This window comes from Triturus cristatus, chromosome 1_2, assembly GCF_964204655.1.
Source record: "Triturus cristatus chromosome 1_2, aTriCri1.1, whole genome shotgun sequence".
Taxonomy (NCBI): domain Eukaryota; kingdom Metazoa; phylum Chordata; class Amphibia; order Caudata; family Salamandridae; genus Triturus; species Triturus cristatus.
In genome coordinates, this window is record NC_140580.1 from 976365420 (window position 1) to 976390643 (window position 25224).

Below are 25224 nucleotides of genomic sequence, written 5' to 3' on the forward strand. Positions count from 1 at the left end.
AGAGCCTTTCACACCAAACCTTCAGAATCTCGAACGCGAGCCTTACCTACTGTCTCCTGACAGAAGACCTCAAACATCCGATAATCTTTACTTTGATTCCGACTTTATATGTGTACACGTTGAGAGGTTATCAGAGAACTGGTTTTAAACTCTTTGACAGACTAACCTGTACTAGGAAGATCTTTGTGGTAGTACTTTCCAGGACGCTCTGCTATTGGTTACAAAAAATGTCCCGCCTCGAATCGACGCCCACTTATCTCGGAGGAAAACTTGCAGCTCCGGATGACAGGCTTATTCTACAGCTGCACCGGAAGAGGCGCATTTTGCTCCGGAAATCGTGGCCCAGCAGCACGCGAGCCGGCGACCCGCTGGAATGAGTCACTATTGTCCGCAGAAGCAAGTGGCCAAGCCCGACCCAGGAACATCCCCATTGTGACCATCGAGAAACCTTTTTAGGTCTCGGCTGCGAAGGCTGCGCTTGCGCAGTCTCGCTCCGAGATTTAATGACTTGGGAGAAGAGGAGCTTGAACCCGCCCCTCTTCTCCCCTGTTCTCCATTGGCTGGCCTCGTAAATGCTGGCCAGCCATTGGAGAAGAGGTCCCGTCACTCCAATCATGCCCCGTCCTTTTCGGATCGGGGGGCGTGTTTTTTGCGAAAAGTCTCAGGGAGGAGACAACAGCAAAACACGCCCCCGAATCCGAAAACGACGGTGCGTTTCTCCGAGGCATTTCTTCTCTGCCTCGGAGAAAGGCGGTGGTGTGCCTGACTGCTCCTCCGATCGGGCTCGCTGCTGTCACTCACTCACCTTCTCTACAGAGGATGGTTGCCTTTCACTGAGCGCCCTTTGAATCTCCCCCGTTATTCATTCTCCGCGCGCATTCATCGAGTTTGCGACCTGACCCGCTGACGCGTTTCGCTCCCCGGAGGCGCCCTTTGAATCTCCCCCGTTATTCATTCTCCGCGCGCATTCATCGAGTTTGCGACCTGACCCGCTGATGCGTTTCGCTCCCCGGAGGATTGTCAAGGATTTGTGATAGCGTCAGCTTTAGTCGGTAGCATCAGCATATGGCTGTTCCTACGTGCAGACGTCTACGAAGGGTGGGACCTAAAAATGTATGGGTGTTTGGTATGACGGTCGTAACACCCGAAAGGATACGTTTGGGGTAATCTTTGCTCGTGGCAGTGAAAGGACAACTTGCACCATGGTGGTGTGCGAGGCGGGGTCACTGGGGTGCACCAGCAGCGCCTGCACACACTGCCTGCAGTGCGAGGCGGGGCCACTGGGGTGCACCAGCAGCGCCTGCACACACTGCCTGCAGTGAGTATTCACAAATGCCCCTCATAACAGATTACGACGTCATATCAGAAAGTGCTCGAGCACGCGCTGCACGCGCAGCACATTTTACGATATGAATTCCTAAGACAACAGTCTGTGACGAAATAAAGTACTTACATATTTTAATTCTGTTCTTAGCAAGGGTTGCATGGTGGTGAGGGCACGGAGCTGCATTGCAGAGCAGCGAGGACAGGAGTGAGTGAAGGGTTGCATGACGGTGAGGGGACAGAGTGAATGAATGGTGGCATAACAGTGAGGGCACTGAGTCAGTACTGGGTTGCATGGGCGGTGAGGCCACGGAGTGAGTCAAGGGTGGTATGGTGGTGAGGCCACGGAGTGAGTGAAGCACTGCATGGTGGTGAGCGAACGGAGGGATTGAAGGGTTGCGTGGCGGGGAGTGCACAGAGTGAGTGAAGAGATGCATGGCAGGGAAGGCACGGAGTGGGTGAAGAGTTGCATGGCGGTGAGGACACGGAGTGAGTGAAGGGTTGTGTGAGTGAAGGGTTGCATGGCGGTGAGGACACGGAGTGAGTGAAGGGTTGCATGGCGATGAGGACACTGAGTAAATACGTGGGGGGCAGCTTGGAGCTGGGTCTGCATGGGGGCTTCGGCCGGGACTTCCTCAGAGTGAGAATGCATGTATGTGGGGACCGGTGGAGAGGGTCGAGGGGGCGGCTTTCATCCATTTGTCTGAGGCGGGAGTCCGACCCCTCCTCTCTTTGAATATCTGGGGGTTGTGTGTAGGGTGGGATTACAGGGGTGCGGGTATAATTTCTCTTCTCTTCACACCTGGGGCTCCCTCTCACAGAGGTGACCGCTGAGGTGGGCGGGGCTTTGAGACGGCTTTCACTCTGGAAGGCGAGACATCCCTAATCCGACACAAATATGTGCTAAACCCGCTCAGAGCTGCCCGCTGACCAGGGCGATTAGACCTTTGTCCCAGTGCCCCACATTTACACACAGCCTTGGTTTACACAGGGGTTACCAGCCTTTTCTGTGCCCCACACACCCTAGGAAATGTTTGATTAATGTTCGCATCGCACCTCCTACAAAAGTAACATCACATTTCCTATTATGCATAGAGTGTCGCACCCCTTGAAATGACATCTCGCACCCCCTGGGGGAGGGGGCATGCCGGGTTGGGAACCCCTGGTTTAGCAGAACATCTCTCCCTCACTGCCCTTAGCGAGGTAAAAGGTGTATGGGCCATGTCAAAAGGGGCTGGGGGGGGCAGGAGCGATTCAGAGCGAGGATTGGGGCGCCCATCATACATGTGCCCACCCTCAGTACTTCCTCAGTGGTCGCCAAGATGTTGAAGCTGGCACCCCATAGAGTGATGCTGTGAGTGAGTGCCTTGGGTGCTGGAGGTGGGGTGCCGTCATTCCCCAAACGCCTCCGGTTCCAGTATTGTTTAAGGGTGCCTATATATTGCAGGGTGGGGTGCCCTAGTTTTGCAATAGCAATAAGGTGTCTTTCTTTCACATCTGGATGAAAGAGCCCCAGATCTCGGGGTGGGGGGAGGGGGCTTTGCTGCACATATGCATCACGTCACAGACGGTATAACTCTGCAATGGAGCGGATGGGGCGCAGAGCGGCATGTCTGGAGTATTGCTAGTACTGGGGTCTGTGTACCCCTGAATTGGCCTAAGGTGGCCATAGGGGGCGTTGAATCATTCCCATACCTAGTCTAAAGCCATGGCAAGGGGGGATGTATCCCATATCCGTCCAATCCCAGTATGGGGTACATATCATTCGCACGAGTCTATAGCAATACAAAGTCCGTCATTGAGAAACCTTTAAAGAGAGAAGATGAAACAACAGGCATTTACAATGCAACGGTCTCGGCATTGTTAAAGTTAGAGCTATTGGCATTGCTCATGACAATGCCGTTTCTTTAAATGTTTTAAAAACAAAAAACATAAACAAAAATAATGTCATGAGCAATGCCAATAGCTCTAACTTTACCAATGCCGAGACCATTGCATTGTAAATGCTTGTTTTGTCTAGTAGTCACACCACTGCTTTTGTTCCTTCACGACTGTTGGCTCTTCTTCTCCAGTGCTGGCAGTGGCTGGGAAAGTTTGCTCGGTTGTTGTTGTAGCAGCCATGAATTGGGTCACAGTGTGGTTCTAGAGGCAGCAGGGGGGATATGGAGGCCTGCTGCAGCTCAGTGATGCACATACAGCTGGACTCCTTCCCGCATGTCCCCTCTGCGCCCCCCCTCGCAAGGCTGATCACCTTGCCGCCAGTGCCGGGGACCTTGTTTGAATCCACTGCCTCCACTGCTGTCCAGGATAGACTGTTGCCTTTCTGCGAAGGAATTACTATCCCAGCCAGATTGTTTGCAAATTTGTTTTATTTGTTGTGATTGAACAGTTCTAAAACTGAGGAATATAATGGCGCGTTGGCTGACTTTTGCACTTCTGATTGGCACCATTGTTGCAGGTAAGGGATGACCCATTCACTTTTAAAATGTTATTCTCTGTTTTTTCTTATTTGTGATCTTTAATACTCGCAGTTCAGGCCGATTCTACAAATATGTTATTTTTGCGATTGGTGTGTACCTTCTACATGTAAACTTTGCTATTAAGCTGTAGGTTTACGAGCTTGTAAGTGGTGTTTTTGTAATTACATTTTTATGTAAAATGTTGCATTTTCTAATGATAGCGTTCTCATGTGATCCCTGCTAAAGTTTAATATATGGACGGACTTAGCTAACATCTCCTTGATAAGAATTGTTCTGCTGGGTGTTCGTTTCATTTCTTCCATGCCATGTGTCCCTGCTCTGCCTTTCCAGTTTTGTGCTATGTTTGTCTTTTTGTTATTGCCTTTGTCCACGCCCGCTGAAAGATTGCCGGGTTTATTTATATTTTTCCTTTACATTTTCGCTAGCGTTGTTTGTAAATAATATCTGCTGGATACAGCCTTAAGGGTGAAGGGGTGACGAGACTGGCTCCCTCTGTGTTAATCAACTAGGAGCCCAGGAGGTAGGGGTAAACGATGCATGGAAGCAATTTGGAACAACTCCTCTCTTGAGTTTTCAGCAGTTTTTGTTTTGCAGTGAAAGAAACAACTCCTGATTTGCTTGTGTACATTTTCAAAGTAGCTTTACAGTTTAAAATACAGTATCAACAGTGTTTCTCCATTTTGAGCTTAATCAATGTGAGTATTTAGTTTTTAATGCTTCAGGGTTTTGGGTATTCAATATCATAGTTTGATGTGCCTCTGTTATAACTTATTTCATTAAAACTCTTTTTTTCTTCATTATCCTGTATTAAAGGACTTCCAGATTATAAAATCAGACCAGCAGTTTTACAATTTTTTTTTTAAAAAAAGTACTTCTCAATGCAGTGCTATAATGTGCGTATTAGGGTCAAAGCTTCTTTGTTAATGAAATACACTTTTTTGAATTTTGAAGAGACTTTATCATATTTTCATTAAATAGAACGGAAGCCCATCCTTGGGTGTGTGCGGCTGTTCACCAGTGGCATGTGAAGTAACAATAGGTATTGTAGCACCCAGGATAATGCTGCATAGCTACATACTTATACGGTCCCAAAGGCAAAAGCTATTGGCTATGCCAATGTTTGTTCAAGTGTGCATCTTAGTAAGCTCTGGCTGTGAGACCCAAGCCAGGAGACAGTTTGTCACCAGTTCTCCATAGATAAGGGATAGAACCATTAACGAAAATATGACAGTTTTGATCTTAAGTGTTCCTGATTTTTAATGACCAATATTTAAACAGTCTGGGAAAGGTAACTATTGGTAATAAGGAAAAAAGGAACAGCCCACAACAAAGGCAGCATGAGAAGGGGGTAACAATGTGCCATAAACAGAGTAGGATAACCTCCATGAGACGTCCATCAGCACAAGGGCGGGGCACAGAGGCTGCATACCCCTTAGCGCGTATCTCCCACCAGTGTGATGCTCAGTACTCAACTCTCTGAACCTGGAGGATAGGGTGACCAGATTTTCAGAAGCAAAAACCGGGATAGGCCAGACATAAAAGTAGGACTAATGCCATCAACCTTGCTTCTATGTCTGGCCTGTCCTGATTTTTGGGAGAATAAATAAAAGCACACATGCGGTACCTTCAGGTACATTAGCTATGGCACGACTTCTAGCCCCTACACTGACTACCCCTGCCTCCTCTCCCCTACAGCATGCATGCAGCCGAGGTCAACCTGCTGCTGCCTGAAACAGATACATTATTTAAGGAAAGCATACATTGTATTCCTCCTTTGCATGATGACTTACTTGACAAAATCCAGGACATGTATTTAAAATGAATGAAACCGGGACTGTCCGGGGAAATCCGGGACATTTAGTCACCCTACTGGAGGGTGCAGAAGGGACAGATCACCCCATCAACACGCATTCCCCCCCCCCCTTCCATCCACACACACCTCCGCAGGTGGAGTGCCTGGTACATACAATGAGGTACAGTCTGAGATGGTGGCACTGCTCACACATCAGGCATGTGACCTTTGTGCCTCGTCCTTGATGCAGCTGACACATTTTGCTGCCTGCACTGCACAGCGTAATTAAACAGCTCTATGTCGAAAGACCACACTCCCTCGTTTTTTGGGCCCCTGCCACTAAACTATACTGTGTGACAGAAGGCCTGGGAGGATTCTTAGCTAAGTATGCATTTCTGTTTCGCCTGCAGGTCAGAGACTTCACCTTCTGCAAATTAATCTACTAAAAAATGCCTGCTCAGAATATCCCTCTCTCTTGAACAAAACTGCTGGGCTTGCAGTATGCTGGTTTTTTAGGTCTCGCCTAGTGTTGCAGAGCATGCGCTGCTCGCTGGGCGAGACATATAGTGAGAGAGGAGATTTCAGAAGGGGACTTGAAGCCACGCCCATCCTTTTCATTGGGTCACGTCAGCGTTTATCCTAAATGCTGGCTTCCCATTAAAAAGGATGCTTTTTGGCCACTGCCCTTTCTCCCTTTTGGATGGCCCATCCAGACTGGATTGTCTGCTTCACGGCTGTCGTGAAGCAATTTCTTATCTTTTGGGGGGACCATCTGTTTCTAATTAGTTCATTGCTTGTTGAACAAGAACTCCATCTATTCTCCGGGATGAGATCTGTGAGTGAACTGCTCGCTCGAGCTGTTCCCTGTGGTTGGGGCTCTTGTGTCTGGAATCGTCATTCTACTCAGGGGTAGTCTGCACTCCGCCTCATCTCTTTTGCTCCTACTTCGGTGTGAAGCAGTATAGGGAATCATTCTGTTTCCCAGTGGTCGTCTCCTCGGTTTTCGTTGTGCCACGCAGCAAGTAATTGTCAGAAGCGTGAGGTGTTTGCGTTAACAGAATTGCAATCTTCCTGCTCTTGTTTCCAAACCTTGCGGATCTCCTCTGCGAAGCCATTAACGTACATTTACAAAACCCACCATCTTTTTACCGAGCTGCCTGGTAACATCCACTCGCTGCCTGCACTTAAGCATCGGTTAGTTCAGCATTGCTTGCACGCTGTTAAAAATAAGTCTCACGATGGCCTTGAAAACTTACTGTGATTGTAAAGGGTTCTGGGCTTGGCAGAATGCCAGCCCATGGGACTCCCTCCCTCAAGGGCATCCTCTGCCAGCCTCGCGCAAACCCTCGGTGCTCACAATCCAATAATCTGTGCGGCGGCTGGGATGTACTGTCGCTACACCTGCCCTCTCTTCCCTCATGGCGCGAGCTCTGAGGTCACGGCGAGGAGGGAGGGAGGGGCGCGTGGGCCAACGGATGAGTGGCATCCACAGACAGCCCTGCCCTGACGCTGGAGACTGCCTGAATGAAGGACAGCTGCACACACCGGGCTTTCTCTTCTGTGTACTCCGTGTCTCGTGTCTCGTGCACATCTGATGTCATATCGACATTCAGCACTGATGGGTGAACAGTGCACCAGCCCCATAGATTCGGCGGCTGCGCTCTAATTTAAGAATGTATTTCTGTCCATTGCTCACATTATAGAGTAAGTAGGAGGTGAGTTGGTTTCTGCTCAGAATTGCAGTTGCTGCTGCCCCCTGCTGTGTGGTAATGTAAATGACATCTAGATGCTTTCAGTGCATACTTCTCTGAAACCCTGGACTTCGTGTGCCCATACCAATCTAAATGACAGCACCAGTGGCCTGTCAACGAAATTTAGGAGTGTTTATCATCGAACCCGAGCTTTGAGAACCCCAAAAGTGTAAAATGAATTATTACCAAGTTCATTTTGGTATCCTGGAAACCGAGATCCACACCAAAGGGCTTTACGATTTTTCATGTCACAAATCCGCAGTTAAATAGGCGGGGTAAATAAAGCTCGTGAAATTGTAACACTAGGGTAAACAAAGTCAGCTGAGCATTGAGGGAGTCCTTTGGCAAGGCGGCCTTTATACCTCCTTCACCCCGGGTTGGGTAGTAATGATTGGGGCTTAATGGGCTTCTTACAACCTTCACCCTGCAGTACCAACGATACTCCACCCCTACCATTGGTGTCTCTATGTATTAGTGTGTCTGTCTCACAGGGTGCGTGTGTTTCTCAGCATGTGCATGCATGTGTGCCCGTTTGTAGTGTGGTGTCTATGTATGTCTGTATGCAGGGGTCAACAGGGGGTAAAAGACATTGTCATTTGCAACACCATTACTTGATTAATGCTTCACGAAGGGAAAAAAAAACCAATAACATTTTCAAAGCCAATAGCTCAAAACAATGTCATTGCGAGACCTATTGCATTGTAAATGCTTGTTTTTATGACAACTCTGCATCCCAAATCTGGCTTAGAGTAATCTTGTGTAGCCTGACTACGAATTCTCAGTTCCACATAATTGTCCAATACTGATACCTATCAGAAACAAGCATTGGCACAGCCAATAGATCTGGCATTGGATTTTTCATTGCATGTTTTGTTTTTTCATCGTTTTTCGGAAAACTTTATTTTTGAGGAGATGGCAAACCCCACCAAAAAACTAAACACTGGCTAAAAGCAAAAATATTTTTGGGTCTAACAAAGCAAACTGTTTATGACAGAGCAGAATGCTCTGAATAAATGTAAATTTAGTAAAATCAAAACGCCTTGGCTAACATCGGACCTAAAGAAATGTGGCTATGAAGGTGCAGTGAATAGCAGTCCTGCGATAGGATTATTACAAGTTAGACAGGCCAATCTCTACTCCCATTAACTACTACCACCTCTAAGTGATGTTCGGGCAGATGTATCATTGACTAGGTCATGTCATAGTGATGTATTTGCACAGCTTCTGTGACACGACCTGTTAAATCTTTGTGCTGTGACTATTATATCTGCCAGGAACCCTTCAAGGTTTCAGAGATAATCCGCCCTATCAGTGATCATCCGTGCCTGCATTTAAATCTCACAGTGCCAGTTCTGCAGCCCTATCCCTTGCTATTGCAAAACAGTAGCACTTTGCAAAAGGGGCATCGGGGAGCATGCAGACATCCATGGACCCTCTGTCTGCTCCCCAATGCCGACAGTTGTCATTCGAAAGCGGCTTTCAGTATGTGAACAGACCATTGATACACTTTCTTGCAAATCACAAGGAAAGGGAGAGCTTCTCTTTGACCAACCCATGTCTTTGCGATTCACAAGGAACTGCAATGTTGATACTGGGAGCCACAGAATCTTGCCTCTCACAGCGCCATTTGAATACTGTGCGTTTGAGTTTTTCACTTTGACAACACTTGGTCAGGTAAGGAGTACGGCATTACAGTGCCGTAAGGTCATCTCACTGGGAGCAAAAAACCTGTTGTAAGCACCTGTAATATGTAGCTAACAATATGGCTCAGCCAGTTAAGCACTTGCTGCTGGCATTTTTGTTTGTGACCTGCGAGTCATTACCTGTAATCACAGCAGGGTTGAATCGGTGCTAATTTTCTCAGACTGATACATTTAAAGCTAATGAATAGGGTGGTAATAACGCCTGTTATATACAAAGCTATGAAACAGCAAAACTGTAGTAGCAATCGTGAAATAAAAAGTATCCTATTATGTTCAACCTGCCAATCACAGGTTCGAACTCCAGTGAGAGTCTGTGAGCCTCTTTTAGCCTCAACAGTTGCCTTTTGGAAGATTCGAAGCTTCGCTTTACATTGGTCACACCTGTGCTCTGCGACCCATCATCCTGATCCCCATACACATTAACAATCATAGCAAATCATGCAAAAGCGAGTTTTCCATTCGTAGCTGTGATTGGTTATATCACTTTCAGGACTCTCCTGGCATTTACAATGCAGTCCCTGGTTGCTAGGTGGTACCTAAGCAATATTACTTTTAAATGATAGTAAGAAAACACCGTGATTCGCCTGAGAATAAAAGTACATGGATTGCGGCTACAGAATCAAAGATATATTTTACTCCTTAAAATTGTATGTGAGTAAATATGACTGCAGATGATTCCTTCCCGAAAGCACTTGTGGTATGATTTTGCCACATACCATGTGAAGTCTCTTTATGGTGTGCTTACTGTGAGTTTATGTGGTGCTACCGGCAGTGTTGACGCAACTGTTCATAACTTTGAGAATGGCTGGGGTAGATTAGATCAACTATTGGCACCTGTTGCATACAGCAGTTGCTAATTCAGGCAGCTGCCATAGGATGACACTGTTTTCTTTACAACTCCATAGTTGTTTTTAGACTGGGGCTGGCTTGAAAGGTGCGTTGAGCGCATTACTGATTCTCCACAGGCCATGAGCTTCTAGACTTTCACAATTAGCGCTGCAAATCAAGCCAGTCAATTCACAAAACCTTGTAGTACCTAGATACTAAGACAGCTTCTTGAGTCCTTATCCAGACGTCAAAGGATAAGATTTAAAAATAGAAGAAAAATATCCATGCTAAATGGATCCTAAAGGGAGCTCTTCTCAACTTAAGTAGATGTTCATTCCACCACTTTACTCCAGTGCCTTGAAGCAGTTTTCCGACCAGTATTTTCCTTTTAAATGTGTCGTTCGAATGCTAGCCTGTGTCCTGACTCATTTGCGAGCATAGGGTTTCAATCTGAAATTTCTATAACTGATCTCTGGGAGGAATAATATTGTAGCTCATGACCGGCACCCAGAAATCCTTGTAGCTCTTGAATGGGAAAGCGTGCTGTGCTTCTTACTGTCCTCTTTGTCACCCTCTGCACCAGGTGCAAAGCGTCAGTGTTGACTGGCATGAACAGCTGCCCTTTTTTGGGAACGGGTTCTCACTTGCTCAGTTACCTGAGGCTAAGTATAAAGGATACTAATACATACAACCTCTATTTGATATAATACTGCCTCCACATTGCCTATCCTCAAAAACCCCTTTACTCTGCCAGACCTGCAACCATATAATTGGATTTGTAATCTAATGTTCTGCTTCTACTGAAAGAACCACTGTCCACGACTGATGCTGGTGTAACGCATTCAATACTAAACTGCTTGTCAAAGTCTCTGCTCTTCCATTTTACATCTATCTCATGGAATGTACATGCAATTAGCTCTTTATAAGCTCATAGTGATTTTTAAGGTTATGACAATTAATGGACAAATCTAGTTCCATGTGGTGTCAATTAAAATCTGCGTTTTCAAATCAAGCGACCCTTTGCTGTTCTATAAATGCGGTATCGATGAGGTACTCTAAGCTGTGGTGAGAATCCCTCACTCCGTTGGTTTAAGTTTCTTTTCCTCTGGTCTGCAGTGACTTAATTCCAGTAACTTAACTAAATTATTGATGGGAGTTTGTTAACTGTGGATACTCAGTACCTTTTCAAGACTCTGCGATAGGACACACACTGTAGTGTGGATACCCTCAACCTTGTTACCGCACAGAATAGTTATTCCTACTTTCCTTTAAATACTACCTGATTATCATCTTTCGCATCAGGAAAACAACCCGCATTACCTCAATGCTAGCAAAAGATGGAATCCTGACAGTCCACTTGGGCAAAGACTGATGAGTCCATCTCTAAACCTGGGATTTCTCCCAGGATAAACCTAAGAGAGGAACCAAGTGCGAGCTAAGTAGTGGCCCTATTGGAGAACTAACAGGAGTTACCTTGCCAAGGCATCTTCGGTGTCACTATAAAACAGGATGCAGCTCTTAGCCTCCACCTCTTATCTCCTCACACCCAACTGCTGTCGGCATGACCTTAAACTCCCACCTCACAAGCATCTTCTTCAACGCAGCACCACCTCCAACATTCCAAAGAGGATATCGCGGACCCTTCAGCGCTGGATCTCAAGGGGACATTCAGGACAACTGAACACTACATACACATACTTTTCATATTAAAAACAAAAGAAAACCTGGTAAAATAACCTGCAAATTAGTAAACAAAACAAATTCTTAGAGACACGCTCTATTCCCATAAGCAAATGGTGGAAGCCAAGGACATGCAGTGTGGTTTCATTTGTATACCTATTAGGTTTTAGAACGATTGATGTTTCGTTTGATTTGGTTTTCATTTTTGATTTCTGTTATGCTGTAGCCTACCTTAGTGTCCAATTATCGGGTCTGGAGGACTCTAAGAGTTATGCCCAAAGACTGAGAAAATAGAGCCAGTTAGTTAGTACTAATAACAAAAGTTTCATGCTTGTTAAGATGGGCCATTTTTTGGCTATGGCAAATCTTTTGCACACATTGTGAGATTGTGTTTGTTAGTCCTGGATATTACTAGGTGGTATTATGGAAGCTGAGGCTTTTTGACAGCATTGTTGTTAGTTTCTTTGTGTGCCTTGGAGAGAGGTCATTGCAGTTGTTTTCCCAAATGCGTATGATTACCCAGTATAGAGTTTAAGGACCCCAGAATGGATTGTAGTTTATTTTGTCAATTCAGGTGGCAATCTTATCACCAATCCCATGCAGTAAATATTCACCAGAAAATGAACAGCCCCATAAAGCCTTTAAATTACAAAAATAAACAACCGCTTCCTAAAATAGACATACGTGTGGATCATGGCAAATGCTTTGCCACTTGAATAAAGCTTGAACATTAAAGTGCGCATCTTAATAGTATTCTGTTTGTGACCTGGTGCCTTGTTTGATATATAGATCCTGCTGAGTCTGCTGTTTGTGCAGGTGATTTTCACTTATTCTACGACTGCCATATGGAGTTATGTTTGCTCGGGTTTGGTTATGCCTTGCGTTGTAGATCGTGTAGCGAAAAGAGAAGCTGGAATGACACTAGTGTGATGGCCCTCATGCTACAATTTTTATTAATCAATGCACCAGTCTGGCAGACAGAGCTAATTTATAAACATAGGCCCATTTATACCCTTATTCTTGAAAGTCCATGGACTTCACAACAGTCCAAATCCAGGGATGTGCTTATTGTATTCCTCTTCCAGGGGCTTTGGATTGAAGCTTTTCCCCATCTGACGAGCTGTGGTAGTTCAATTAAAAGATCTATACAAATCATTGAGATGCTGGAAGTCAGGACATGAAAAAGATGTTGACTGCTTGCTGTGGGGAAAAAGGAAGTAGGGAATTTAACCACTCATGTGTACAAGAGAGTGTGTCTTTTTCATGAAGGAAGACCTCTGTTCCTCCCTTTTTATCAGTTGTTGCCCTCTAATGCCTTACACCATCCTCTTCCCTGCTCACCTAGCTCATTCTCCTTCTTGGCCCCTGTAACTGTGTCCCTCTTGTTTCTTCATTGTTTCACTTCCATCCTCCTCTATGTACATTCTCTCCCTCTCCCCATTACAAGTTGTTTCCTTATAACCTAAATTTGTTGTCTTGTTTTCCTTATTTCTTTTCTGGTTACGTCATTGAAGAGCATTTGGCATCATGGATGGTGATTTTTATATTTTAATTGTTTACATGATATTTTGATATAATTAAAAACAAAATAGATTAATGAAAGAAGTATTCAACAAATTATGTCAAGATAATGAACACTCGGGATAATATTTAATCTTTGTCCGTTAATACAGAACAGTCTAATTTTAGATGGAAACTTGGTATGCAGGGACTAGCACATGAAAAAAGAAGGTTTGCACATCTGCAAAGCTCTGCAGCTCAACTTTGGGTCTAATACCCATAAGCAAACTACAAAACCTCAGAATATTCTTTACCACCAAGTTTCCTAAACTTAAGGCAGCCTTCTTCATGCTGCTGAGATTGGGCTTATTTACAAGGTTTTTCCTGTTTTATGACAGCCGAAAAACAGTTTAAAGCCAAAGAATAACCTTCATAAGTCAAACCTGATAGGTGCAAAATCTTAAGACTGTCTTAAGCCAGAACAAAACATTTGTAAACCAAGTTCATCATTCCTGTTTTAAGGCAGTCTTTTGCTAGTATTATGTCTGGAAGAATTGTTTGTAAATCAGGCCCATTGAACCCAAGCGTTTACATTTGAAAGGGAGCCAGACTGCAATATAGTTCCCCTCAGCACCTGAAGGGGCGGTTACGGACCCACTAGCCAAATGCTCTGATTGTATTTGAGACATAAAAAGTATCTCCTTTAAAAGTGCCATGTGGGTCAGTGGCGAGACCAGCACTCCTTCCTTGACCCATACCCAGTCATCTACGGCCTTGTTTTACAGGAGCCCAGGCAGCCTTATATGCATCTAGTTTTTGAAAGTGTATCTTGTAAAAATCCCCACCACTGGACTAATACATGTCTTTCTTTCTTTCCTGCCTCTCGGATGAGCAGAATATCGTAAGTATTTTTCCCTGTTATCTGTTTGTTTGATGATGACAATAGCATGAATGCAATAAAGATCAATCCATTCTACTGGGACAGTCAATATGAAGATAACATTTTTCAAACCATCTACCACCTCTCATGTTCAAATCACCAAAGTGCCCTTGCCAATTTGGCCTATTGCCACCCATGACCTGTCCAGCATTGCTTGTTTGCAGAATGTCTGTCCTGTCTGCTGAATGTACATTGTTGTGGATACCATCTGCAGGTGGGAGTTTGGCCAAACAGACGTCTTCTGGATTATCCATCTTCCACTGGTTCTGATTGGATCGGAACATTTTGGAGGAGTACCCTCATGAGACATCTTTCTTGCTTCCACATTCTCTTCCCGTCCACCTCAACACTCACACAGCCATGTCCAAGCAGCTTTGCTAAGCCTAATTTGTCATGTCAGTCGTGTGTGTTTCTCTCCCACTCTTTATCTCTGTTGTCTAGTGGGAGCTCACTGTCTGTCTGTTTCACGTCTTAACTGGTCCTGGTGTTCATAGTTGGTTAACCACTTAAAATGGTTCCTCAGGGCCTTCAGGGGCTACGCAGAGAGGAAGAGAAGGAAGCGAGAGAATGATTCTGCTGCCGTTATTCAGAGGTAGGGCTGTTTTCCTTCCCACTGACTGTCAATAGGTGAAGCGTGTGGCTGGGACCATTTGGGTGCCAAGCCTGAAAGCCTACAGATGCCACTTATGCTGCTGGCTGTGTTTGTGTTGAGATGGTGGGAAGCGCGCAACTGTCCCAACAAACTATTTCTTAGAATTCCAGGCCCAACTGATATCTGTTGCAGAAGTGTCTGTTTGTGAGGTGTCTTTGCATGAAAAACCTCTTCCCAAACTCTCACCTTTAAGTTCCTCTGGGTTGTTTTTTAACTTTTTTTCTGCGATTCCACACAAGAAAACCCCCTTTGCTATTCACTTGCTGTTCTCTGCAGCCATTTTGAGATTCTGAACCTTTTGTGTGATTTATGAGAGTTACTGTTGGGGAAGGTAGGCCCATCCCACACCTGACATGTAATCTAGAGGGATTAGGATAATCACTCTGGTGTATTACACAGGATGTCCCGCCTCATAAACATGGCAGATCCCACAAACAAGAGCGTGAGGTTTTTAAAGAAAGAGTGATTCACCCTAGAACCTAAAAAAAAATGCCGTGCCTAGGAGAGTTGCATCGACTGAGAATGGCCTCTCAGAATCTTTGGGTTGGAGTTCTCCTGTAATCTGTATTGCATACTAGATAAAGATCTTTATACAATGCTGCTTGTTTCTATTATTTAACCCCTTCTGTGCCCATGACGAGATAGTCTCGTCATGGAGCGCGGTTGCGCTGTGCCCATGACGAGACTATCTCGTCATGGACCCCGCCCGCTAATGAAAGGGCCGGCACAGGAGGGGGAAAGGGCGGGGCACTCAAGGGGTTAAGAAAGATGGAACTTTTCAGGCTAGTGAACCCTTCGTTTCCATTTGTTTAGTACAATGTTGCTGAAACATAAAGGGACGTTAACATCGTGCATCCCTCTCCTAGTGACACCTTTTTGACCTTCATACAGGACCCAGAGCTCAAGCCGGGTGAGCTCATTGCTCACATTCATTTCTCACACTCATACAAAACATCCACTGAGGTCCTGAATAATAATTGCTTTAAGGTTTGAGATAGGGGAGTGGGCAATGTGCTTCCCCAGGCTATGTGTGGTAAGCCAGATATTGTTTTTTTATATTTTAAAGTATGGCGCTTAAGCCTATAATTGTATGATTAATCAAAAAAAGTTTTAGTTATTTCAAAACATTCACATGCAACAATATAAACTCCAAAATATTGTCTTGCGTAGTAAGCATTTACTGTTCTAGCTCCATATCTACTTAACTTGACGATATTGTGCAAGTTGATAGCGTGCTGTCGATGTTGTTGCAGGTCCATATTTTAAAGTTGACATTTTAGCACCAACCCCCTTAAAATGACCCTTTTTTTACTGGTTCAAGGAACATATTTCTTCGTCAATTTATTTGCAAGTGAAATCTTTCCCAGAATGGTAGCCTTTATTTTCAGAATGGAATGCCCCAGTTAGTAGAACCTTTCACAAATTCTGATTCCTCTGCCGTCCTATTACGACTGGTTCACAAAACGTCTGTGGCAGAACCTTCCACAAATTGCCTTGAAAAGTAGGATCTAGGGTCCAGCTGTCATTCAGCAAGACTTACCGTCTGTGCTGCTGAAGGAGCAGCTGGACGACGGCCATAGATCGACCTTCAGACTGACCTGACTGTCATTCCCGCTCACAATCCAGCCCTCCGAGTGAGAAATTAAGTGAGGTGCTTTCATCACAGTTCATTAGATTAAGTAGCTGTGGAGCAGTTGACATCCTGTGACAGATGCACTTGTAAGTGGCCTGACTCATTATATGACACAGCATGTCCGAAGGATCATGTGAAGGACAATGGTAAATTGATGCCTCCGGGAAAGGCATGGCCAGTATTTTACGGAATCATGGATTCATCTCGGTTTATAGAAAACTACAGGTCTGTACGTCAAAGATTGTTTGAATGCAGTACCAAAAAAAGATGGTCATTATACCTACTTTCCCTATGTGTTTATTCCAAAATTAATGTCATGTACGCCATCTTTGAGCTAAATTTGAACGAATATCTTGATCTACTCGGGAATATCATAAAAAGAGAATGTTTGGGTTTGAGGCGAGTTGAGACGAATGACCCTGACAATTTTTGTAGATCGATACCAATGATTTAATGCTTTGACTACAATAATAGAATAGGCTATGTCATATAAACTCCCTCCCTCCCTCCTTCCCTCACTGATATCACTAGGACACTATATCCCCAGTCCTCTGCTTTTCCATTGTACAACAGTGCATTTGTTACTCACCTACAATTCTGGTCCTTTTGAAGCCTAAAATGTAAATTCGAGAGTACCTTTATCTCTTGATTAAAATCTTAGGGCTGTAAAATTGGTGTCCCTGTGACAGGGTGCTATGCAGATGTACTAATTATATGTCACTGTATATGTAACTAGTTATCCGAGTGGGCTGTGGACTGTGGTTGTGTGTTTCTCCTTTAGCCTCCACCGCACTGGTTTATCTCAATATGAAAGACACCTACCCAAGGGTCCCCTCTTGTAATTATAACTTGTGTGGCTCGAGGGACTTTTGTCGGTGGTGTAACTACTTTGCTTAGTAGCTAGTAGTAAAGGATCGTGAAAGTTGCACAGCAAACATGTTCGAGGTCAATTGTTATAATGTAATGTGACTGGTAAAGGTCATTTCTCCCTCCTGCAGTTTGTATTTCCTGCTTGATGTAAAATTGTATTTTTTGCTTGCAGGAATTTTAGAAAACATTTGCGGATGGTGGGAAGCCGGCGCATGAAAGCGCAAAGTAAGCAGCCACAATTGATATGCTGTTTTTCAAATAACTAACATCCCAGTAGGTGGGGTTGGGGTTTAAAGCCATCATATGCCTACAGTTGTAGACTAGCTAGAGGGTAGGTTTTGGGCACCCGTGAATTCTCAGTGTTCCTTTTCACTTTAATTAGGGCTTATTAGGTTTTCTTAAGGGGTCGTCTGCTGAAGGATATTACAATATCATCAAACAAAGGAACATTCTGAAGGCCTATTGGTGGGATTTGTTAGTGATGAAGGACATGGTAAAGAGAACTTTTTTCCTCTAGAAATTTAATATAAACTGCTGACGATCCACAACTGCAGGGTCACACACTGCAACCAACTAATGGACATATACAGCCACCTCCTGACCATGAGAAGACTGCAGTGGCTGCTGTTAGTCACCAGGCCACCTTCCCATGCTCAGTGAACAGTACAACAAGTTCATAGGGTAAGGAAAGAGTAGAGAAATAGATTGTATTTGCCCTGGATACCCCTATTATCAGAGAGAGATGCTGGCATATCGATTTTGATACCTACCTCCACCTATACCCAGAGGTCTTTTGCACTGTTACAGCAGGAGAGGGGGAAGCCGCTTGGAGATGGTCTAAACCAGCCATCTTTTCAGATAAACGGCCTGTCTCTAATCCTCACAATAATGGGGATAAAACGCCCAGGATTGTTTAATATCAGAGACTAGATTGCTCCATTCTTTTGTCTACGCAACCCGCTAGAAGCCAATATGAGCAAAGTTAAAGTTTAGTAGTTAGTTAAATGTTATTTTCTTCCCTTGACAGCATTTGCCGACCGCAGGGAAAGGAGCTTCAGCCGGTCCTGGAGCGACCCGACTCCCATCAAGCCTGACTCCATACACGACTCCCGTGAAAGTACGTTTGCACACTTCAAATTCTTTTGGTGCTTGCATACAGTAAGGAATAATGCTGAAGGCTTCATATCTGCAGAGAGTTCCACCACTCTTTGTTGCACAGCATTGCACCATTGAATACATGTGTCTCTAAGTTGGGTTAAGTTTTTGCACGCATGTCGGCAACAATGAACCATGTTTCTGAATCAAAACATATTGAAATAGCATAAAGCTTTGCAAGCAGTAGAACATGCATACCCTTTAGCATTACGTTTTCCAGTTGACTGGTTGCATGTACCTATGACCATTTCTTTGCATAAGTTACAAAGAATGGACGCTGACTGCCACAAACGATGGATTCTGGCAAACCAGCCCTTTCATCACAGTTCAACACTTGTCCCTACCCTGGCGGTAATGGGTGCGTCCTCGTGGCTGACAGCAATTGAGTTCATGCTCCAGGCTCAATCGGTCCCCAGTGACTGAGTGGAGTCTTTGCTCAAGATATTTATTTTAAGTTGTTGAGGTTTAGTGAAGAAGTAGGCAATGGGGACTGGGCAAACACAAGTCGCCATTTCAATCATGTACCATACGGCTCAGACTTTCTTACACTTTTTCTGTGATTTAGGCTTGAATAATGGCATGTCGTTTTACGTATTCAATAGATAGATTCTATACTAACAAATAGAGTTAAGCGTTTCCATCAGCTGCACCATCAAACAAAACAGGACTAAAGCTTGCATCAAAATTTTCATAATGTGATCTGAATTAACGCCCTGTTAATCACATTCATTTAATATCAGGTCACGACCTTCCGAATTCATGCGGAGGGCTCGACGATGACTTTGACGACCTGAACTGGGAGGCGGAGCGTGAGCTGGAGGTCATGGCATGTGATGGAGATGACTTTCTCCCTCCAAAGATAATGGTAAAAATATGTTTATTATCCCTTGTTATATGGTTTGATCTGCCTTGTGGTCTTGGTGAAAGATGTGGCTATGATACTAGGCCCTATGCTGCTTTTGTACAATCCAGTGCATTCAGTAACTTGGGTTCTGGTTTCTCATCTGACAGTCCCAGACGTCAGGTCACAGCCTTCATTGGGATGAATGCACATGATGGTAAATTAGCACCATAAGGAGTCATGCAATGCCAATTCTGTATTTTGTTGATCCATCCAATTGAATCCAAGACAACGCACAGCAACTGAGGCGTAATTGGCTGCAATACTCTAAAAGATTAACACAAGTCATTCGGTGTTAATTTTGAGGTGTGCCCTGTGCTCTGCAGTGGGGCTTTCAGTCTGTACTGTTTTGTATCTATGCCTGCTGTAATGATATCAGATTACACTGAAGAATTGTGACAACTCTAGCACTTCCGGGTCATGCCATAAACCCAGTCTCAGACATCAAAGTCCTGTTGAGAACAAGTAGGAACGGTTGTGAAGGCCTCCATAATGTTGTGCTGTCATGTGGGTGGCTGTCCTAGAGTTTAGTGGTCAGCTGGGATTGTAGCTAGGCTGTCTCCAAACAAAGAAGTCAAAATAAAAGAGCTGCACAGGCCTCATTGTCGCCCAAGTTGGGATTTGACATATATAAACTTTAAAGCAGCTCTTGTTTGCAAGAGCTCACTACTCAAGATACCCCACTGTGCTCGATGCACCTGTAGACTCAATCTTCTGTCTGTGTTCGTTGTACCTTGGGACTCAAGTTTCCATCTTTGCTTGCTGTGTGTGTTGCCTGAGCTCACTGTTCCTAGGGACTCAAACTACCGTCTGTGCTCGCTGTGCCTAGGGACTCTCCATGCTTACTGTGCGCAGGGACTCCGTTCACACCTCTGCGTTCTGCATGCCGGAACCCACATGCACCTCCATGATTGCTGCACCTAGAGTGTTGCGCTGCTTTTCAGAGAGCACATTGCAGACCAGTTGGCTGAACTCCTCCTCGAGACACGTCGGAATGAAGAGCATATGGTTGCTCGTCTGTCGCAAGCACCCAGCGAAGCGTAAAACAAGTCATGGCATACAGCTCAGAGAATATACCCACCGGAGCTGACAATGCAAGCTTGCAAGCATACCCAGCAAATCTTTTGATGTTAGTTGCTCCTGTTTAACGACAACACCATGGCAGTTCAGAAGGTTTGGTTTGCTGTTTGAGATAATTATGGTAGTTGAACCTCCATTAGATCATCAGTACGTTTGGGTTACTCATCTAAGTGGTGCTGCACTCTTGCTGTGAGGTTAAGGCACACCACGGGATATTGAAGTAGCTCAGTCAGTGTACCAAAGCACATCCTCAGTGAAACAATGGAGTGAAGACCGTGCCTGCATTGCCCTAACTTTGCACATCAAAGCTGCTTCAAGGTGCTTGAAGACCCATTGCTTATATTCTGATATTATGTAATTATACAGATGCCACCATACAATGATCTCTCTGTTACTTTATTAGTGCAGGAGGAAAGAAGTAAAACTATATTTTGTGCAAAGCGCACAGTCTCCTGGTATGTACGTGCGCCATAGAAATTCAAGTGACCGTGGCATGTGATTGCTGAGTGCTTCGTGCCCCCTTCGGCTGCCAGGCTTCCCTGCCCCCTCCTCGTCTTCTATAAATAACTCAGTAACATCCCCAAGGTGTGCACACGGCCTTCTGGCAACTGCATTTCTGCCCAAGCTGAGCCTTGGATTTCCCTACTGTTGACTGGGCTGGCAGGCACGCTTGGCTGGTTCATTACTTCTTCTGTGTTCGGCCAGTTTCATTTAACACATGAAGTGGTCAGGAGGCAGGCTTATCAGGGAGCAGAGAACAACATGTTTTATCCATCGGAAAAGACAGACCTATCTGTCTATCTTATCTATCTATGTATCTATCTATCTGTCCATCTATCTATCGTTTTAGCTATACACACACACGCACACATGCACACACACAGACACAATTTGGAACACTAATTAAATGTGAAAAATGCCAAAGAGGAAGGCTAGATTGACCTCTGACAGACCAGTGATAAGTGAGCATGATTAGAGGCTCTGTGCTGAAGCAAATGGAGTGCTGGATTTGGAGTTGCATGTGGCGAGCCTTGGTGGAGTGACTACTCTCACAGCTGCTTTGTGTTGGTTCATTGGCCAAAGGTTGGTCAGCCATGGAAAGTCAATGAAGCAGTGATTGTGGCTGGTCACCTGAAGTACCTGAAAGAATGATGGAGCTTCTGAGAATAGCTTATTCCGGGAGACCTTCAAGTTTCCAACAGTCCTGGTGCTAGCACAATGGTGCAGAGGCCATTGGTACCTCTTGTAGAGCCTCCGGCAGAGTATTGTGCCTTTTGCTGCCCCATAGTTGGTTATCCATTGTGGTCCGCATTAGAAGTCCAGCGTTAATTCTGATTTGGGTGCAAACTTCTGTTGGTGCCCAATTCGAAATTACTAGTCAAGTGCACAGTGCTTTGCGTTAGGCAAGCAACAATATGTGCATATGTTGTAAGCAAGAAATGCACTTCTCAAGTTTGCACACGTGAAAGTAGGGAAAATCATGGGCAGTGTGTTATTCCCCGCCCACACTCAAGATGATACAGTAACTGTACACCACGCCATAATGAGAGTTACTTGGGGCTTAAAAAACAGGGCAGAAAACTGATTTTCGCAGAGGCCGTAGCCTATAAAGCTCTTGCGGGGCTGTTGCAATCATCCACAAGTCGGGACAGGCTAACCCGCCATTTATACTGATCCAGCCGTCCAGGATGTTCAAAGGGCTAAGATTTGCCAGAAACATTCCGACATCCCTGCTCTCCAGTTTGTCCCTGGAAGGAAAGATTCTTGAGCGTGCTAGAAGTTTGGCTACATTAGTTTCATTCTCAAGGATAACAAAACACCTCTCTTGTCTTACCTCGGTGAATGGCAGTTGCAAAGAGCCACAGCCAATGAGCTCCTGCGAACAAGAAAGCTCTTCTGTTCATTCAGACAAGCTTCCCATTGAAGCTGGTGACGAAAACGTCCTTGAGTATGAGTGAGAAGCCGAGACAGGAAGGCATTTGATGTTTTTCTCACAGCAAGTAGCTGCTTTTCAGGTCTAGTCTGGGCAGGGCATGCGGCGCTCTTCGAGCCATGCTGTATTGGAGTATGTACTTGAAGCCCTGCCCTCTCTCTGCCCATAATTGTCATTGACTTGCGTCATTGTCCTTCGTAAATGCTGGCTTCAGATTCGTTTATAGGATTGTTAGTCCCTCCTTAGTGCCGCCTTATCTTCATTTGTAACCTCCCATGAGGACTGGCCCTTTTACTTCGGTTGTTCCACGATACATCTTATTTTATTCTATAAGCACTATTTTCTTTAATGCGTTTCTCCTCCTGCAGGAACTATATGCTTTCCTGCAACATTCAGCACGCCATGCACACTTTCACGGGGCACTTTTAAAAAAAAAACATGCTTTTTTTGGTAAAAGTGCTGCATTCCGCGCTTTCACTTTAATAGCGGCCGTGGACTTTTTTTAGACACGGCACATCTACAGAAATGGGCGTGGACTCTATTAACGTGAAATTAAAGGTGGACAAAGCTGCGTAGTTTTTTCTTCGCATAGTCAAACTACTGGTTTTATAGGTGGTACATGAGGATGGGCACCTGTGTGAAAATTGGGACTGTCACAATAGTTTTTATCTCCAGAGCCCCATTTTTACCATATGTTTACAAGTAAAAATTATTTCCTGTTTTTCTTGCTACTAGTTAGGGTCCATTCAGTCATGAGACAAAGATACGAGGGGTTAAACATTTATTTACAAAAGCTTGTGAGATATCAGCAACAAGGTTTGTCCATCCAACGCCAAGACACCCAAAAAAGCGCCTGGCTAACACTGTAAGAGACCGTGCACTTCCAGTTTCACTAGTCCCACAAGAGATCTCCGTTCCAACAAACTCTAACGTGATAAAAAGCAGTGAGGAAGTAAAACAAGAAATTTTGTAAGATATTTTTAGCTCAATGATCGTGGTCTACACAAGATTACCCTCCCATAATAAAAATTACACACAGCCCAAAAATATAATAGTTTTATGAATTCAAGTTTGAGACAGCAAGAACTTACATTTTTCGGTAACTATTCCAGAATCTTAAAAGGCCTTAAAGGGCTATTTTCTGCATTGCAGACACATTTGTTTAATTTTGAAGGTGTGAACATGAAAATATGTTTATTTGTTTAAAGTTTTTTATCTTTAACAGAATTCCTGTTACCGTTAAACGTGTTTCCTGACGAAAATGCAAACACGTAAAACCAAAGGTGCATTTTGATGTATAAAGTTGTGTGCAACAAACACAGCCCCGCCCATCAGTGAAAAGAAAACAAGCATTTGCAATGTAATAGGTCTCACAATTGCGAGATTTTTAGCTATTGGAATTTTAAATGCCAATGCCTTTTACCTATGGGTTGAAAAAATCTGCAATAATAAAAAGGCATTGTCATTAACAATACCAATAGGTCACAGTTTCTAAAATGCGAGTCCTATTGCATTGAAAATTCTTGTCTTCATTGCTCCCAACATCCCTTCAAATCACGTTTGTAAACAGTCATTTTGGAACATTGTTTTTCTTTAAAAAGCTGTCTGTCAAGACTTCACATGTAATCTTACCTTCTTCTAAATGCTCATCTAATCACCTGTCTGCCTGCCACAATTCTCAATCAACCACAAACCAATGAGCCTCAGAATTCAGAAAACAATGAATGCCTCCTTGAAGTCGAAAATGGTAGTGAATGCAGCTGAGCGGCTGCAATGCTGTACGCAACATACCTTTATTTATTGCTTTCTGTTAGTGGTTGCGTCCTGTGTGACAGGTGAAAAATCTTACTATAATGCCCTGTCTACATTGATGCATCATGTAAAACAGCTGAAATGCGGTATGGTACACTACGTATATTCATATAATGCTGTCTGTTAGTGGATGCATCGTATAAGAAAGCTCAAAGGAAGCCATTTTTTACATTACATATCTTAACGTAGTATATTTTGATAAAGGATGCATCCTACAGGACGTTCATGTAATACCGTGTTAGGAGATGCCTGCTACATGATAGCTGAGAGAAGGCCACTGTGTACACTACTCATATTCATTTACAAAGTTTGGTAATAGATGCATTCTATCTGAAACAGTTCAGTTTCTGTAATCAGTATCTTATTGAGTACAGCTGATTACTGGATTTATTTATTATAAGGCGTTAGAACTGGTATTTTCTGGTTGGCTGAGGCGGTGCCCAAGCCAGGCAGAACCTACCACTTCTGTCAGGGTTAGGTGATTACACTCACTGTATAACCTGCGCTCACCCTTGGGTAGCTTGGCACTGAGCAGTCAGGCTTATCACAGAGGCAATGTGTAAAGCATTGGCACGGAACTCTCACACAATAAATACACTGAACGTCACAAAATAGACTTCACATGTGGTGTATGTAAATAAAGATTTGATTCAACTCACATTAATTAATTAACACAACGTGAACCTCATGTATCAGTGGGCATAAATAACACTTGGTAATATTGCTAGCAGTACTAGACCAAACAGTGTTAAAATTACATCAGCAATATGCACACTTGGGAAATGTCCTATTTTGCCCCAGCACCCTTATGCGGTGCAATACTTTGTCAGACCTGGGCCAACCCTGGCAAATAACACAATCCAAATCTACACATTTCTTGGGTGCACCCTAGGTCACAACGATATCAGGAATGTGTTCACACAGGAATTTATAACACTTTTCAGCAGCACCATGGGCAAAGCCGCACAGGCAAAACCAATGTGAAAATGGAGTATTTGTTAGGTAATGAAACAAACCAGTAAAACCACACCGCTCCGCAGTGCAACTATCAACTGCCTGTTCTCATGCAGCACACTCACAAAGCACTGTTACACAGTGCAAAGGATATCAGCAAGTCCATAGGAAGCACACTCGCGCACACACCCACTCGGTACCGTAATGCTGTGCAAATGATATCCGGCAGGTCAGTTG

The 25224-nt window shown here is 44.3% G+C and overlaps 1 protein-coding gene across 3 annotated transcripts in view; it reads left to right on the plus strand.

Moving 5' to 3' along the window:
- Nucleotides 1-25224, plus strand: part of NSMF (NMDA receptor synaptonuclear signaling and neuronal migration factor) — a 180516-nt gene that overhangs the window by 100929 nt on the left and 54363 nt on the right. For 2 of the 3 annotated variants that reach the window (XM_085610601.1, XM_085610609.1), the window contains 3 exons: nt 17325-17377; nt 18180-18269; nt 19048-19172. In XM_085610601.1, coding sequence (XP_085466727.1) covers nt 17325-17377; nt 18180-18269; nt 19048-19172 — 268 coding nt within the window. Of the gene's footprint in view, nt 1-14520; nt 14590-17324; nt 17378-18179; nt 18270-19047; nt 19173-25224 lie in introns of all 3 variants that reach the window. The other variant, XM_085610618.1, reaches the window with a different exon arrangement.